The sequence below is a fragment of the Embiotoca jacksoni genome, unplaced genomic scaffold, assembly GCF_022577435.1.
Source record: "Embiotoca jacksoni isolate LCO1_2020_lvr unplaced genomic scaffold, fEmbJac1.0.p SCAF_10, whole genome shotgun sequence".
In the NCBI taxonomy this organism is placed as follows: domain Eukaryota; kingdom Metazoa; phylum Chordata; class Actinopteri; family Embiotocidae; genus Embiotoca; species Embiotoca jacksoni.
Window position 1 is genome coordinate 4,545,001 of NW_027185230.1, and position 17,193 is coordinate 4,562,193.

The window sequence follows — 17,193 nt, forward strand, 5'->3', positions numbered from 1 at the left end:
CCCCAGAATCCAAAGTGATGAGGATTAAATGAAATCAAAATGATTTGAAAGAAAAAAAAAAAGAAGCAAATGTAAAAAGCCAGAACTAAAAGCATTAATTAGTACAATGTAAATGTATCAAAACAGTTTTCAATGCACTTGTGAATTGACAGCTGGAGTTGAAGTTATATTAGTTGTCGTCGTGTAGAGTTCATGAAAGTTTGCCTGTGTGTTTGTATGTTATTCATTTGTTTGCGATTATATGATTTGGGATTTCATTTCGTGTTACTGATAAAATGGGGAAAAAAAAGAGGCTGCACATTTTAAAGGTAGAAATAACAAGCCGGTCCACATTGATACTTATCGATACAAGTACAATATCGAAAGGTCTCGACGTTACGATGTAAAGTTCCCTGAGATGACTCGTGTTGCGATTTGGCACTCTATAAATACGGTTGAATTAATTGAGGGGATAAAAGCTACAAGCTTTGAAGCACTTTGTTTTCCATCAGTAACTCTCTTTTGTAAAAGTCTGTCAGGAAACTGATGAATCTCACCGTGAGCAGGTTCTGTTAGTCGTAGGTCTATTTCTAAACAAACAATGTAAGCGGATGCTGAAAGTTCCTGCATATAACGGCGATGTCAGTGGGAGTAATACGTTAACCGGTGCCGTTACCACGGATGTTATAATAATGACACAACTATTTGCAGCAGTAGGCGCTCACTACAGTCGTTAGAATGAATGTTAATGATAGTTTTTTTTTTTTTTTTTTTTTTTCTCCCTGAGGCAACCGGTAAAGTTTAGGACGTGAACAAGTTGGGCAAATCGATGATAGTGATTGTACACGAACACAAACGTCTCCACGGCCGGCAGCTCCCGTTTCACCAGTCCAGTATTCACGCTCGAGTCCTCGTGGCTGAAGCGGAGCATGTTGGGAGGCGGGCGTGTCGGCGAGACGCCGCGTCGCTCAGCGTGCACGCGTCTCCCCGCCCGCCACCTCGCCGAACACCTTTGATTTGTAGGTGGCCAAGCGCCTCCGTTTGAAAAATACCTCCAGTTCAGTCCCTCTTGCTTTTCACACAAACCTCGTGTGATGGCCGACTTTCTGCCGCAGGTGGAACCAAGTGGCTCGACCACCTGAGAGAAGCTCACATGAATTCTGTCTTTCTTTCTTTCTTTCTTTCTTTCTTTCTTTCTTTCTTTCTTTCTTTCTTTCCTTCTTTGTTTCTTTCCTTCTTTCCTTCTTTGTTTCTTTCTTTGTTTCTTTCTTTCTTTCTTTCTTTCTTTCTTTCTTTCTTTCTTTCTTTCTTTCTTTCTTTCCTTCTTTGTTTCTTTCTTTCCTTCTTTCTTTGTTTCTTTCTTTCTTTCTTTCTTTCTTTCTTTCTTTCTTTCTTTCCTTCTTTCTTTCTTTCTTTCCTTCTTTCCTTCTTTGTTTCTTTCCTTCTTTCCTTCTTTGTTTCTTTCTTTGTTTCCTTCTTTCTTTCTTTCCTTCTTTCCTTCTTTGTTTCTTTCTTTCCTTCTTTCTTTCTTTCTTTCCTTCTTTCTTTCCTTCTTTCCTTCTTTCTTTCTTTCTTTCTTTCTTTCTTTCTTTCTTTCTTTCTTTCTTTCTTTCCGTTGGTTTGGTGGTTCTACGCTGCTGATCCAAAGCTCTGCAGTTTGACTGATTGTGTCGTTGCAGAAACACGAGGTGCGTCCGAGTCGAACGTTTCCCCCGTTTGACGACTGTATGTTCTCTCAAGCTAGCTCCACATATTATGCATGGATCCAGTCGAAGCTTTTTTGTTTTGTATATTAATGTATATCACACTCTTATAAATACATATGTATGTTAAACGTGGTGTTTATATGTAGAGAAAAAAAAAAAACGTATTCTGTGGGTGGGTTTCACAGACATGGTTCAACTCAGTCTTGTGTTAATTACATACATGTTATAGAGTCTATGATTCCTTACAAATATTGCAAAAGAGTTTGTGGACAACTTATATAAATATGATAAATTCTTCATATCAAATCCTGGAGGTCAGTAACACAAATTCGAAGACGAGTTCTTGAGGGAGATTCCCGCAGAGAAGCAGTACTGAGAAAAATCCACGTCTGGAGAGGCTTCCCATCATTGTGTATTTGTGTCTTTCTCCCCAGTTATATGAAGCTGTGTTACTGTACGATTACTGTATGGACAATGTGTTTACTGAATTAGCGTTCATGTAGTTTGCTTTACTTCAGAGTTCAGTTTCTCTAAATTCTTCAATTTCTTTACAGTCACATGAACCACAAATGGATGAAAGTTGTGTTCACGTATATATTTGGTAGTTGTAATGGACACAAGGGGGGGGGGGGGGGGGGTAATTTAAAAAAAAAAAAAAAAAAAAAGTCCAGCTTGTTAATTAAGGACAAAATTCTAGTCAAACACCTTATTTAATTCTTAAAACAGTATTTGAATTTTTTTTTTTTTAATGATGACATTAGCTCCAATTATAAATTTCAGCACACGGTATCACAACTGTCATTCAGTGTAACTTTTATACTCAATATGCTGTTTTATACGGCAGCATCATTGTAATTTAACAATATAGTGAATGAGAGGAAACGCAGATACTTTTTTCAGAATTGTGAATTTCACAACTCTTGAGTTTGTATTTTTCCAACCTAAAAAAGAAAGTAAGACATTATTTTTTTTTCTACCTTTTAAAAATAATCATAATGAAGACACTTTATAAATAGAATCGAATGAATCATCCATTAGATGAGACGTGTCGTTGTTCACCCTGTCCACTGAGGTTCAGTCATCTGTTGTCTGTCTGTATATTTGTGCATCAGTTGACACGTTCAGCTCCGTTTCTCTCGTGTTTCTCTCTCGTGTTTTTTTTAATTATTATTTTAATCTCTGTTCCTGTGGACGGACTTCATTCACACTTTAAACGTTCCTCTGCAGGATGTGACCGCAGATGGAGCCTGTCGGTTTTAGTTCTTACGACTCAAATTTCACTCAGGCATCCATTCATAGATGTACATAGGTATTTTTTTTTTTTTTTTTTGCTCTATACGTACGACGGATATCACCATAAGCTGGTTTTTATTTTTCTTCTTCCTGTCCTGGTATGTTTCTGTGAAATAAATACTATTTTATCACACTTTTTTTTTTTTCGGCTACCAAGCTCCTCTTTCATTCCTCTTCCACTGAAGCTGCGCAAGTTTATCTGCTTCTTCTTCTTCTTCTTGTGTATTTGGTGGTTAAAACAGTTTTAGTCTTTGGTCGGTGAACAAATCAATCGTCTCTTTCTCACGGGCTTTGTTTGTTGCTTGTGATTTGCAGAAAACCGACCAAATTTCCCCAAAAGTTTCCATTATCCGACGATTGCCAAATGCTCGAGCTGCCTTTTGTTGTCTTTGTGAAAAGAGGCTTTTTTTTTTTTTCTTTTTTTTTTTTTTAAACGCACAGCTGAAAGGAAATCGCCTCGTTATTCTGGTCACACAATCCCATCGTCCAAACACGCCGTCACGCAGCCTTTCAAGCATCCTCGGGGTCCCGAGTTTTGAAATCGCGGGAGTGTATTTTCTATTGTTCTCCTCCGAGGCGGAACACGTCTCGGTCTTTGGAGAGGAGACATATTTTGCCGGTTATTTTTTTTTTCTTTTTGTCTTTTTTTCGTGTTGTTGCGCTGCTGTGACCGGAGCACTGCGGGAGGTGGACGGTGGACGTCTCCACCCCGAGGATCCGACGAGGGCGGTGACAGCGGTCGTTCCTTCACACGCGGCGGAACGACGACTGTGACTCCGGCCGGCCTCTTCCTTCCTGCTCGGTTCAGGGTGTTCCCGGTTCGTTGCGGCGGCCTCGGTAAGTACTCGGAAGCTGAAGTGCAGCACCACAAACTGAGATGACTCTGCGCAGTCACTATTTTAAAGAGGACATCCCGGGCTTTCTTGGTGATACGTCCTAGGATGGGGTGGGATGCCAGGAACTTTCGATTTTTAGACGTCGCAGCAGCATAGAAACACAATAAGGTGCACACAATAACAAAAAATAAAACATGTACACATACATATACATAAGATAAGACAGATCGTAGAGCATTGACACACATGCAGACTATATACACAAAATAAGTCAAATGAAATAAAAAATAAATGCAGCTCGGATATCTTGATGGATGGAAATAAGAAATGAAATGAACAGTTCGGCGTTATTGTAGGCTGGTATTGAACAGTCTGACAGCGGTTGGAACAAATGGCCTGCGGCGGCTCTCCTTCCTGGGGCTGGATGGAGCTGGAGTGGACGGCCGCCCGGCTGCATAGACCATCAACCACCTCGCCAACAGACCAAGACTGTGTCTGATGTGGTGGTCTGCACCACGGGGGGGGGGGGGTCCCGCAGGGCGCCGTGCTCTCCCCCCTTCCTGTTCTCCCCCCTTCCTGTTCTCCCCCCTTCCTGTTCTCCCCGTACACCTCAGACTTCAGCTACAACACTCGACTCCTGCCACATCCGGACGTTCCCTGATGACACAAGCCATCGTTGGACGCTGCACCGGTGAACATCCAGGGGACTGGACTTGGACATCGTGGACACTTAGACATTCCTGGGTGTTCACCTCAGTAATAAACGGGACCGGTCGTACAACACGGGTGTCCTCTTCAAGGAGGGCCGGAGTCGACTCCCGTCTGCCGAGAAGACTTGACGTCCTTCGGGGTCTGCAGGACTCCGCTGAGGACATTTTACGACTCTGGTGGCGTCGGCCATCTTTTACGCAGCGGTCTGCTGGAGCTGTGGAGGTACACAGAGGGACAGGAGGACGATAAACAAGCTGGTCAAAAGGGCCGGCTTCATGCACGACATTTTGATGACATACTATAGTATGATCATTTTATAACATTTTGGACCACATATAACAGTATGACATTTTGATGACATTTTGGATGATGTACAATAGTTTGACTTTTTCATTGTATTTTGGACGACATACTAGTATGACATTTACGTGACGTTTTGGACAACATGACGGGGTGAAAGTGGCTCCCCCTCTTCCTCCTCCTCCTCCCCCTCCACCCTGCATAGAAGTTCAGTCTCATTAATGTGTAAATGGAAACACCCTGTAAAACCGACCTGAGAGCATAAGGTGAAGAAGCACTAAACAAGCCCAGACTATTTATCATACTATAATATCACATATTAATGACTTTCTGGACGACATATAATAGTATGACATTTTTAAGACATTTTGGACAACATACTATAGTTTGACTTTTTCATGACATTTAGGACGACATAATATAGTATAACTTTGTCATAAAATTTTGGACAACATACTATAGTTTGACTTTTTTATGACATTTTGGACAATATACTATAGTATGACTTTATTATGACATTTTTATGACATTGAGGACGACATACTATAGTGTGACATTCATATGACATTGAGGACGACGTGACATTTTAATGACATTTAGGACGGCATAGTGGCGGCAGCTGGTAGGATGTAGGTTGTGCCCAATGTCATACCATTGGTGTCTGAATGTGTTCCTGATGTCCTTCTATCTTGGACCAAATGCTATACTATGATCTTTTTATGACAGTTTGGACGACGTGCTACAGGATGACAGTTTTCATGCCTTTTTGGAAACATACTATGTCGATACCATGGTTTCGCCATTGTTTAAATGACAACACAGCAGAACTTTAAAGTGTTTTAAAGAAGATTTGTTATTTCTCAAAAGTTACAGTCTTGGGTTTACGTTTTCTTTTCTCAAACAATCAACCAGTTAGTTTTTCCCCTCTCAAACACATTATTCACGTCATTTTTGGTTCTCTGGATCAAAAATAAACTCAAGGGTCGGTACTTAAGTTTAATTCAAAAAAACAAAAAAGCACCTAGTCCTAAACTTAAATTGCACTTTTCGTTAACAGGCACCGTTTAAATTCAGACATGATGGTTTTGGTTTCCCTCCAGCTACTCTCAACTGCATCAGCTAAAGTCGGTAAAAATGGGTGTGGACACACTTTGATTGATTATGTATTGCTGACAGGAAACCCATGGGTTTGGTTTTTTTTCCTTCTGCGCAATCAAACTATACTTGACTTTACTACAGTCTACCAATATCTAGATAAACCTCCTAGCAGCTTAAAAAAAATCTCCAGATACTCAGAAACCAAACTGATACTTTAGAGCTGAAATGATTAAATCAACCAAAAAATACAAACCAATCTTTGATATTGATACAAACACATTTAAATATGTTAAATTGGGCTTTAGGGAAAAATGATGGGACGTTTCTCACTATTTAAAAAAAACTGAATGATCGATTAGGAACAAAAACTGCCTGATACATTGGTAACTGCGGTCCTATGGACTGATACCACGTATTCGATTTTGTGTGTTTAAAAACACAAACAATGAAAGCACTGATGAGTGGAACACAACTTTTGAGTCCCTCTACCAGACCGACCCCGAGATGAAAGGCTTCTGGGGCCCCTGAAGTAACCGAGAAAACGCACGTACTTGCACAAAGACAGCAAATATATACAGGACATATTTTATTGAGATAAAAGAACACTACATTAAAACTATCTTGTTGCTATGTGCACGTTCTCACTATTGAAAACAAAACTCTGCCGTACAAAAACATATTGAACCATTGATACAAAACGGAATTCAAACTTAAAAATTGAAAATGTGCAAAATTCAACATAATATTGCATTAATTCAAAGTCACGTTGTAAATATAAGCAGCGGCTCATTTGAAAATGACACTCGTGGCTAAAATGGGACGGCAGTTGTTGTGTAGATTCAAACTCTCCCGAGTGAAACAGGTGAACAGAGCAGGGTGACGGCAGCAGTAGACAGCTGTTACAGCTGCTTTTATATGTCATTATAAAACCTGCCGATGCCTGTCTTCTACCTCCAATTAGCTTTACTTCAAATTTCAGTGTTACAAAATTATTTCGTAACCTTCCCGAAAGATAAACAGTAGTACTTCCGATAAGCAGTAATTAAGGTAGAGATGATAGTGCAGCAGCAGCAGCAGCAAAACTAAAAGAAAAAAACTGCATTTTTAAATTTAAATATGTTGTAGCGGGGGACACGATGCATCTCTCAACCTTTAGGACCTGATAAGTGCCTCATTAACTCCCCTCCTCATCAAAGCACAGACTCCCCCTGAACCATCCAAAGTAAGACTACAGCTGCCCCCTGCTGGACACCGGGTGTTACTACACCGACTTCACAAAGAAAAACGTGAAAATGCAAAGATCAGCGGCGTCTGAGAACGCTGATGAGTGTTAGAAACACCTCCAGGAGTCCACCATCCCTTTTATACTCAAAGCAAGTAGCTTACATTCAAATGACACATATTTCTAATAGCCATTATATTACAACATATTATCGTACATCAGTGTATAAATCATACTGTTGATGAACGTGTAAGGTAAGTCTACATCAAAAACAGGGTGAAGACTTTAGCTCCGAGTGTTGTGTATTGTGTTGGAGGATAATATCAACGGAAGGAATTCTTTTCAACGAATAAAAACAAACCATCCAAACAATCCTTCTGTAAATCCTGGTTCCGCCACGGAGAATCAAGCTGTACATTTTTGAAGAAAATTGGAAGAAAAAAAAGTCTGCCTTTCGAAATAAAAGTCGTTTCGACAGTAATGAATCATTTACGGCCGGCGAGGCTCTTCAACCTCTTCCACCCTCCCATCATCGAAACAAACCACACGCTGGGAAAAACGGCAACGACCTGACGTGACGGGGTTTCATGAGATGTGGTCGTTTCAGGAGAACCAGGATGAGGGAGAAGAGCCTGTGTTTCTAACACATTGTTGGATTGTATAAAAAAAAATAAAGATAAAAAAAACCAACATGTATTTTTACAGCAGATGTAGCGTTTGTATTCACAGACTGGGTTTTGTAAAACTACGTCACTTTTATGACTCAGGAATTTTTGTAAATTTAAGCCAATGTTTCTTTCTATTCAGAAAATGTCAAAGATGAGAACGAAGATATTTCCAGCTATTTTTGGTGACGTGCATAATGGTTATTTATTGTCATAGGAAGTGATTATGACTCTTTATTAGGTAGTTTAAAATAAAAATCAGTTTTGTTCCTCAATTTACTGTTTTTTTTTTGCAATTTCCTACAATTTTACCAGCAAAAAAAAAAAAAAAAAAAAAAAGCAAAATCCATCCAACCAAAGTCAAATGATCTCATCATTTTTTATCACAACAATAACCCCCCAAAAAATGTCAGAAATCCTAGAGGGACTGAGTTTTTCAGTAACAACACAGTTTTATGTTACATATATAAAAAAAAAAAAAAAAAAAATCTAAAGCAGTAATCCAGAAAACTGCCTGACATCTTAACTGGACAACATCTGCGCGTGTCTAAAAGTGTACACGCGACTTCTATCTTCCCAGCTCGATTCATAAACACAACAACGAGTCTCACAGCAGCAGTTAAACCACGAGGTTCCCCGTGACGTGTCCAGATGCTGAAATATTCCAAAAACAAACTGGAAACGCCAGCATTGTTAAAAGAGCCTCAACGTCATTTCTGAAGCAGCTGGCGCCGGAGACGCACGCAGGAAGTGTTATCGGTGTAAGGCTCCTCCGAACAGCAGACTGAGGGTGCAACAGTGGCCGAGAGGTGACGGCGGGACGTTACGAGCAGCGATAGGTGAGCTTCTACTTTGTGGTGATTCACAGTGGATCTGTCATCCTGTGGAATCTGAGAGTGATGTAAAAAAAACAAAAAAACAAAACAACAACAACTAAATGTGCGCTGGATTTCACAACTATGACAGATACACTGTTTGAATGCGCGTTAGGAAAACAGCGGTGGCAGCGCTGCGTGGCCCCGAGAGGGAAAGGGATGCTGCTGACGGCGTGTCGGTGTCACGCTGCCCGTGGTTGAACCTTTGGTTGACGTTTCCATGAGTGTTCCTGTCAGCATGAGGCTGGGTGGGTGGGGGGGGGGGGGGGGGGGAATGATGAACCGCGACGTGATTGGTGGAGACCACGTCTCGGATGTCGTCCGTAGATGAAGAGATGGCGGGCGAGCTGGGACAAAACGAGCTTTAAAGGGTCACTCCGACGCGTTTAAGACTGTCGGAGATGAGCTCAACTGCCCAGAGAAGGATAACAACAACAAAATAAATTACAAAAAAATCCACGATTGGCACTCGTACTGGAATGTTTCTTATTGAAAAAAAAACACAAACCACATTTCTTCAATTACAGAAGTCTCCATCCGACCGGAAACTCAAAATGTCCTTTATGTCCGTAGCGCCAGAAATGGTTCCCCCAGAAATTTCAAGTATTTCAATGTTGTTTTTAATGAGCTGAAAAGCGTTGTTACCCGGAGGCGATCCGTACAGACCGGCGTCGGGCGTCAGCGGGTCCGTCCGCGACCTCTAAACATCGATGGCCACCCCGTGCTTCGTGGAGATCACGTCCCGGGTCCCCGTCAAGTACATGAGCACCGAGCAGAGGTGGGGGAGTGTCGCCGTGGTGCTGATGTACAGCCAGTAGGGCAGCGGCGCCGTGTTGCCGAACGGACACACCCACAGGCCGTGGCGCACGGCGTCGCGGACGTGGTGCGTCGCCATGGAAATGAAGAGCATCCACGGCAGGGAGCACCAGGCGTCCTTGAGGCGTCCGATCCACATGAGGAAGCGGAGGGTGAGGCAGACCAGGGGGATGAGGGAGGAGCAGTGGAGAGGAGGACGCTGGGGGAGGGAGACGGCAGCCTGGAAGGACAGCGTGAGGGAGAATTAACGCACGGGGTGGTTTGCCATGTTTGTCAGAAAGACAGGAAGGAAGGAAGGAAGGAAGGAAGGAAGGAAAGAAAGAAAAAGAAAGAAAGGAAGAAAGAAAGGAAGGAAGGAAGGAAGGAAGGAAGGAAGGAAGGAAGGAAGGAAGGAAGGAAGGAAGGAAGGAAGGAAGGAAGGAAGGAAGGAAGGAAGGAAGGAAGGAAGGAAGGAAGGAAGGAAGGAAGGAAGGAAGGAAGGAAGGAAGGAAGGAAGGAAGGAAGGAAGGAAGAAAGAAAGAAAGAAAGAAAGAAAGAAAGAAAGAAAGAAAGAAAGAAAGAAAGAAAGAAAGAAAGAAAGAAAGAAAGAAAGAAAGCACTCCACCTCTTCAACGGTCATCAGCTCTCACGTCCGCTGCACTACTTCTAAACACAGTGGATTCATTTTCACCCGATTTTTTTTAAAGGCGCCTGTTCGCCACGTAACGACCACTTTCTCGGCGAAGTATCGCTTCGCTTCGTATTCAAGCGTACCGTCAAAAAGGTTTACCTTTACGCGGCCGCTGGATAACGATGTCTCTTTACAAAAGACGCGCTGAGCGCGCCGCAGAGCGACGTTTGTTCAGTTTCAGGTCGGAGCTGAATCCTCTGAACAAAGATTCGGAATATTTTGACAAGGTTGACGCCAGCAAAAAAAAAAAGCCCACTTCCAGAAGTGGACCGTGAGGACGGTGCAGCGCCTGGTTCGGACACACAAGACTAACACTCTAGTTTATCTTATCGGGACACTATTTGGGTGCATTTTGAATTTAGCGACTTCCCAGTTAGAGAGGTGAATGATGTAAACAACAACAACCTTGTACCGTATCATTTCTTATTAAATATGCAACGGACTCCCGAGTGCGAGTGCGGGCGTTACCTTGAGTGACAGCGATCCAGCCATGTAGAAGTGGTCCAGGTCTATGATGGACGCCAGGAGCCCCGCCAGCAGCACCTCGTACAAATCGCTCTTTTTCCTCAGTCCGATGACGACGGCCCACGACCACAGCCCCACCAGTCCGTGCGTGGCGTTGTCCAGGGCGGCGCGCAGCCACAGGTGCTGCTGGACGACGGACAGCTGGAGGGCGTGGTCGGCCGCCACGCAGAACGTCCCGAGTCCCGCCGACGCCAGCAGGGAGGCGGAGCTGAACGTCTGCAGGAGGGCCTGAGCTCTCTCCGTCTCCACGGCCAGGCTGAGGGGCACGGGGCCGCCGTCTCCCCCGAGGCCCGCCCCCAGCGACGGGGACGAGGAGGGGGACGAGTCGAGCTTGGAGTAGAATCCTTGCATGGTGACGGACGGCTGGACGGGGCCGATCAACACGGCGGGTCAGCAGGATTCAGGGAGACTGGAGAGAGAGAGAGAAGGAGGGACATGGAGTGAGGGAAGAGGACGACCGGGTGGGACTGCTGGAGGCGAGGCGACGGTGGAAGACGGGAGACAGATGAAGGACGGGCGTCAAAACGGAAATGTTCGGAGTCTTCATCGTGCGGGACTTCTTTATGTGCAGAATCCTGAGAGTCATCTAAAATGTGTAAACAACAACAACTGTATCGCGTACAAATAAATGCATTTGGTGCATTCCACATATACACTAATCTAGAAATACTAAAGAGTGTTGTTAACGTCAACGTTTTTAATTGACGTTTGAATACCGGTGGTGTGGCTGATGAGCTGACCGAACGTTTCGAAGTCACTGAAAAGACCCCGAGACTCGGTCTGGATCTAAAAAGCCACCAAAAGCTGCCGGTCCAGTGGGGAGCGACGGGTCACACAGGTAAGACGGAGCTGCTCCGTTCACGTATTTACACACGGACGGTCTCATTTCAATGTGAACAGGCAGCCAATAGGAAGATGCCGGGACAGGTGACGCGTGCTCGTGTGAGGAGGCTCGCTGCACGATTGTACCAGAACCACCGTCCCAACGTCAACGTTGCGGATCGATGAGTGACCCTCTTAAGTTGTGTAAAAAAAAAAAAAAGAAAGAAAGAAAGGAGGAGGCTGGTAACAGATTTAAACTGCAGGACTAATTTAAAAGAAGAATCAAAAATGACACCCCGGTTGTTTCCATGAGGTTTACAGCCGGGCGCCGTCGAACCGACACGAGGTGAAATAGGTTCAAGGGACACAAAATCTCTGGGTTTTTTTCTTCACTGATATTCAGAAAATGTTGTGACAGCCGAGTTTGAACTTTTGCCAGACAGCTTATTAAAGAAACAGCAGACGCAGAGTCAAGTTGAGTTCATGTTTAATTAACAGCAAATTAGTGCAAACAGCTTTAGCTTCCACGTTATTAAAAAAAGAAAAGAAAAAAGAATTGAAATACAGTCTGTTGTTCATGGAAGACAATGAAATGAACCATCAAAAAAAAACCTTTCTGTCAGTTGTGATCGACACACTTGTGATTTGTTTTGGTGGTCGTGATTTAAAATCAAAACATTTCCATCTTAATTCGAGTTCTATGAAGGTAAAAGTGTGTGTGTGTGTGTGTGTGTGTGTGTGTGTGTGTGTGTGTGTCCACCAGAATATATAAACTTGCACACACACACACACACACACACACACACACACACACACACACACACACACTACACCAGCTGGCCACGGCCCTGGACTACCTGCAATCAGAGGGATTTATACATGCGGACTTCAAACCCGATGACATCATGGTTGTGGGCCGCCGTCAGCTGCCAATCAAAGTTGAAATGATTGACTTTGTCCCGGCACCTGCGGCCCGTCCTGGTGTCTGTCTGCGGATCATCTATCACAGGGCACCGGAGGTGATGTTACGTACGCCATACAGTGAGGCCATTGAGACGTGGTCTCTGGGCGTAACAGCTCAGATCAATCAGCTGGCCACAAGGTGTCCGACGTACCCCGGGAACGCGGACTACGATCTCAGGGGCCGGCCAGCAGGCGACCTCCTGGACCGTGCGACGGGCTCAAAATTTGACTTCCTCCGTGAAGAAAACGGTCAACAGCGCTGGATTTTGAAATCGCCAGAAGAATATTTTGACGAGACGCGATTCAAACCAACAGAAACCGGACGCTTCGCGCCGAGGTGTCTTGATGACCTGCGGCCGCTGACCGCGTCGAGGACGGGACGCCGCGGTGACCTACTTCCTCTGGTCAACCCGATTAAAAGGACGGCGGACCTCGTCCTGATCTGCGCAGCAAACCACAGGAGGTTCTGCATCATCCCTTTGTGGAACCCCGGTCCCTCTCGGAGCTCCTACGAAGACACCAGCGGTCTCATAATGGACAATGAGGACTACAACCAAGGAGTAAGTCCCCAGCGTGTCCAACATGAGACCGGCCGAGTCTTAATGGACACCGAAGACCACAACCAAGACGTCAACCAGCGGTGATATAATAGACCTTGAAGACCAAAACCAAGAAGAAGTCAGGAATCACCCTCCGGTCCACGGACCGTCGTCTCGGACGGAAACAAACGAAGAGGTCAACATGGAGACCAAATGCAACGTTAAGAAGGACAACAGGTGGAGGCGCTTCGTCAGAAGAGTCGCGAAAACGTGTCACTCCTTCAGAAAGTTGACCAGATGATCAACATTCTTCTATTTCTACTCCTTTTTTTTTTTTTGTTTCTATTGTTGTCGTTGTAATATAAGAATTGAACGGGCAGCTTAGCGAGTCAGCGGCGTGCAGCGTCCCGTAACTGGTCCCGTCAACGTCAACGCCACGCAGACCGATCAACAGCTGAATCATTAAACAATTCAAATCTAACCGGAACAGAGCGGATTTTTAAAAGTGACTTCAAAAAAAAAAAAAAAAGCCGACGTGCTATTTCTCCTGATCTCCTCCATCGTTACGCAACCGAGGGACCCGACAAGAAAACACCAGAACACCTTTAGTTTGAAGGTTTGACCGAGGCTGCACGCTACCAGGATGATGGTCGTCGATGACGATAAGAGTCCCCATCCTAATTTCAATTCCACAGCAAAAAATAAATAAAAAAACATAAACCAATGAAATGAGTGTTTCACCCTGAATTTTTTTTTTTTTTTTTCATATATCTGAAACGAACACTCGAGTCTCAAGAGGCGTCACGTATGAACAAAAGACTTATGTCTGAAAAACATAATCAAGGTTTTGTTGGTGGCAGATCATTTCTACAGTACCGCAGCGCCAAGATGACTGAAAATATATATATATATATTTAAAAAAAAATAGGGGGCCGATAGTTACAAGTTTAGGTGTAATAAATAATAAGGACAATTATTAACATTACAAAAAAAAACAGTGGTAAAAAAAAAGCTTATGGTAATTAAAATAACCCAACACCGTGGTACCTGTTATGGCAGTATTTCAACGGTGGTACCAGCCAGGACGTCACACACATACAAGTGTTGACTCGGACAAGAAGACACGTCCACGGTCCTGGTCATCGGTTCATAACGCACGTACACCTCAACAGCCATTTATTGGCTTTGGTGTTTGGCTTCGCAACAAAATCCATGATGTTAAATATCAATAATTACCGCAATTATCGAAATGCGGTTGATAAGAATATTAAAAGTTAAACACCCTGAAATAAACAGCTGATTATCAACAGACTACTTGAAGCCCTCCCTCATTTTAAGACAGAAATAAAGCTTGTTTTGCTGTCTTTTTTTTAATAAATACACCTGTCCTGAGGTTTTGATACTGTTCTCACAGCACAGCGAATATGAATGAAGTCCAACTGTGTCCCAACTGGGGACAACGACTCCAGATACAATAAACTGGGGACCAAAAAAAAAAACAATCACAAAGACGTCACACTTTGTACACAACAGCAATCTGTAGAAATAAATAAAAACAACAACTCATATCTCAGTGCAATCTCTTCATTAGACCATTAATAATGTAAAAACGGAGGAGAGAATGAAAATAATGACGTAAGAGACACGTCAGCTCGAGTAGACTGAAACATGGCGGTCACGTGACTTGGGGACATTTAAATAAATAAATAAATAAATAAAATAGGTCGGTGTCTCGCGAGGGGAGCGACATGGAGGACAGACCTCTCATCGGCACCGTCATCTCTGAAGCTCCGAGGTTTCTCCCCGTCAGCTGCGGTTGTTGTAGTTTGTGTGTTTTTTTGTTCGTTCACGTCCCAAAAAGAAAAAGACACGTGACTGATGACGGCTAGCTCGGAGCTAACCAGCTAACCTTCGTGTAGGCGGTCAACGGTCGTCACGACGAGCTCCTTCGACCACGTGACGCGCCTCGCTTCATTCATGACAAGGCGAAACTGAAAAGGCAATGTCGGCTAATTCAAAAATGTCTTATGAGTTGTTGTTTTTTTTGTTTTTTTTTGAGCAAAGAGACACAAAGAGACTCACCCCATTGCTCTGCATCGGTTATCCTGCCGCCGGGTGTCCTCCTCCGTCTTTCTCCTTCTGCTTCTGGTGTGTTTTCAGTCGTGACGCGGCGGCGGCGGCGCTTTGCTGCCCCCCGCAGGTCGGCGGCGGAACAGGCGGGTTAAAAGGCGTCGCTCAATTATATGGAAGGAAAGGAGGGGCTCGAGTCTGTTTGGGGAAGATGACGTATATTTTCATCTCACAATGAAATGATCAAAAATATTTAGCACTGTCAATTATACAGCTCTATAGCTTAACGCGTTGTGAAAAATAAATATTCTTCAACCTAATATGAGGGAGACACTTAATGACAAACATTTGAAATATCACACTAACTTCAGTGTTATCTTAATAACACAGCCACCGGCTGGTGTAATAATGCGGTTCATTAAATTAAAATGAAATTAAAATATAGCAAATGCAGTGTTTTGTTTTAATTTTTTATTTTTTTTATTACACCCCCCTTATTTCATCTAACACCGTAAATGATTAAAGTACCCAGTTGCGGCCTTTTTTCTACTTTAATCAATCAGTTAAATTAAATTAGGTGTATTAAATCACAACATTAAATACATTTAACAGGAAGTTAAGTCCTTATTTTCAGAGTCTGTGACTTGCACAGCTTGATTCCGATATTGAGAAAATAAGTATAATTTGTGAACTAGAGGTGTGCGAGTGAATACGAATCACAACACAATCCAGGGAAGAAACACTTTGCCCTCCTGCCTGCCTGAATTTATGACAAGTGAATGAACAATGCATGATTTTCTGACGTGTTATTCTGAAGTTTGAGAAATGATGTTTGCATTAGTTTCCACAAGAGGGGGAAAGAGACCACCGGATAGGCTCTTCATCCGAATAGAATTATCTAACACTGATCAAAAATACTGTATATACATTCAGAACTTCTCAATACACTATGTTTCAAAGATGAAAATACTGTTGCATGTTAACAGTATTTTAACAGTTTAATTAAAATAGTATATTTGGGTGAATCTGACAGGAACAATAATCCTAATATTAAACCCTGACCGGCACATAATATTGTCTCCCATATTTCAAATTAGGCAAACCTGCTGAGTGGAAGGTTTTTAAATAAGTGTGCCAGTTCAAATGCGGAAACTTGCCATGCAATAAATTTAAATTTCACCACTCATATAAAATCCAATTTTAATAATGTCTCGATTAAAAATCCAAGATCATATCTGTAATGACAAGTTTAATCCCTTTTAATGGGATGTCGTTAATGTGGCCACTTCTATTCATTGTTCCTCAGCTGGTAGTCTTTTAGAATTCACCATTTATGGTCCGTTTGCCCTCTGACGGTGTCTGTTTGGGGATTTTGTGGGAGTTTGTCCTTCTTCCCAGAGAAACCTCCAGGTGGACAATACGACCTCACAGAGAAATGTGTTGTTCAGCTTCACAGTGAGCTGCCTGCAGTTTTAGGGACGGCAAAACAGTCGTGGCCAGACAGACAGCTTGCATATTTAGCATATTAATGTTGATTTCTTTTTTATGTTCTAAATCCCCAAAAATACAACCCAGTTCTTGAAGATTCGTGCGATCACAAAAATCTGCATTATTTTGAGAATAAGGCTGCAGTTCGCTGCCAGGCAGAGAAACACTCGACAGCGATTTTCTAACAGGAATTGTGGTGAGTGGCAGCATGACATCTCATTTTGCAGCTCTAGTTTACTTCACAGACATCAGTGCCGATAAGCGTGTAAGGCTGACAAGCAAAGAGCAGCACTCTGATCAGGCAAACATCATCAGGATTGTGGCCAGCTGGCCTCAAAGAGTTCACTACAACATCTCTGCCAGTGTTCCTTCTCTCCCTCATCAACGGTCTATATACAAGTGAGACTATTGGTTTATTTGTATCCAAGCATCAGGTGAAACATCAAGAAGAGCGTGACACTTGGACTAAGCTTCATACTTAAACATTGACTAACAAATGGAGCAATGTGATGTAATGACATTCTTCTCAATCCAAACTGTTTCTACGTGGAAAAAATAATTGGAACTGGATTGTCCATCATAATCTTGGACATTGTGAGTTAGAGGGGGACGAGG

The 17,193-nt window shown here is 43.1% G+C and overlaps 2 protein-coding genes and 1 long non-coding RNA gene across 4 annotated transcripts in view; 2 read left to right on the top strand and 1 right to left on the bottom strand.

Moving 5' to 3' along the window:
* The window catches only part of il11ra (interleukin 11 receptor subunit alpha), a 47,111-nt gene extending 45,729 nt beyond the window's left edge, over positions 1–1,382 (top strand). The window contains exon 12 of the mRNA XM_069162269.1: positions 1–1,382. This exon is cut by the window's left edge and continues 1,188 nt beyond it. The gene's annotated coding sequence lies outside the window, so the exon portion shown is untranslated.
* A 948-nt stretch (positions 1,383–2,330) lies between these two features.
* LOC138205928 (uncharacterized) lies at positions 2,331–8,155 on the top strand. The gene is made up of 2 exons (XR_011178908.1): positions 2,331–3,815; positions 4,171–8,155. It is a non-coding gene; the product is annotated as an uncharacterized lncRNA (long non-coding RNA).
* Positions 6,495–15,180, bottom strand: tmem267 (transmembrane protein 267). 2 transcript variants are annotated; one of them, XM_069162280.1, is made up of 3 exons: positions 15,103–15,180; positions 10,640–11,105; positions 6,495–9,721 (listed from the first exon to the last, which is right to left on the bottom strand). In XM_069162280.1, the coding sequence occupies exons 2-3, from the start codon at positions 11,045–11,047 to the stop codon at positions 9,386–9,388; spliced, it is 744 nt and encodes a 247-aa protein (XP_069018381.1). In that variant the 5' UTR covers positions 11,048–11,105; positions 15,103–15,180; the 3' UTR covers positions 6,495–9,385. The 2 variants fall into 2 exon arrangements, with proteins under 2 accessions (XP_069018381.1, XP_069018390.1); XM_069162289.1 differs by lacking the exon at positions 15,103–15,180 and adding an exon at positions 14,782–15,066.
* Positions 15,181–17,193: the final 2,013 nt, after the last annotated feature.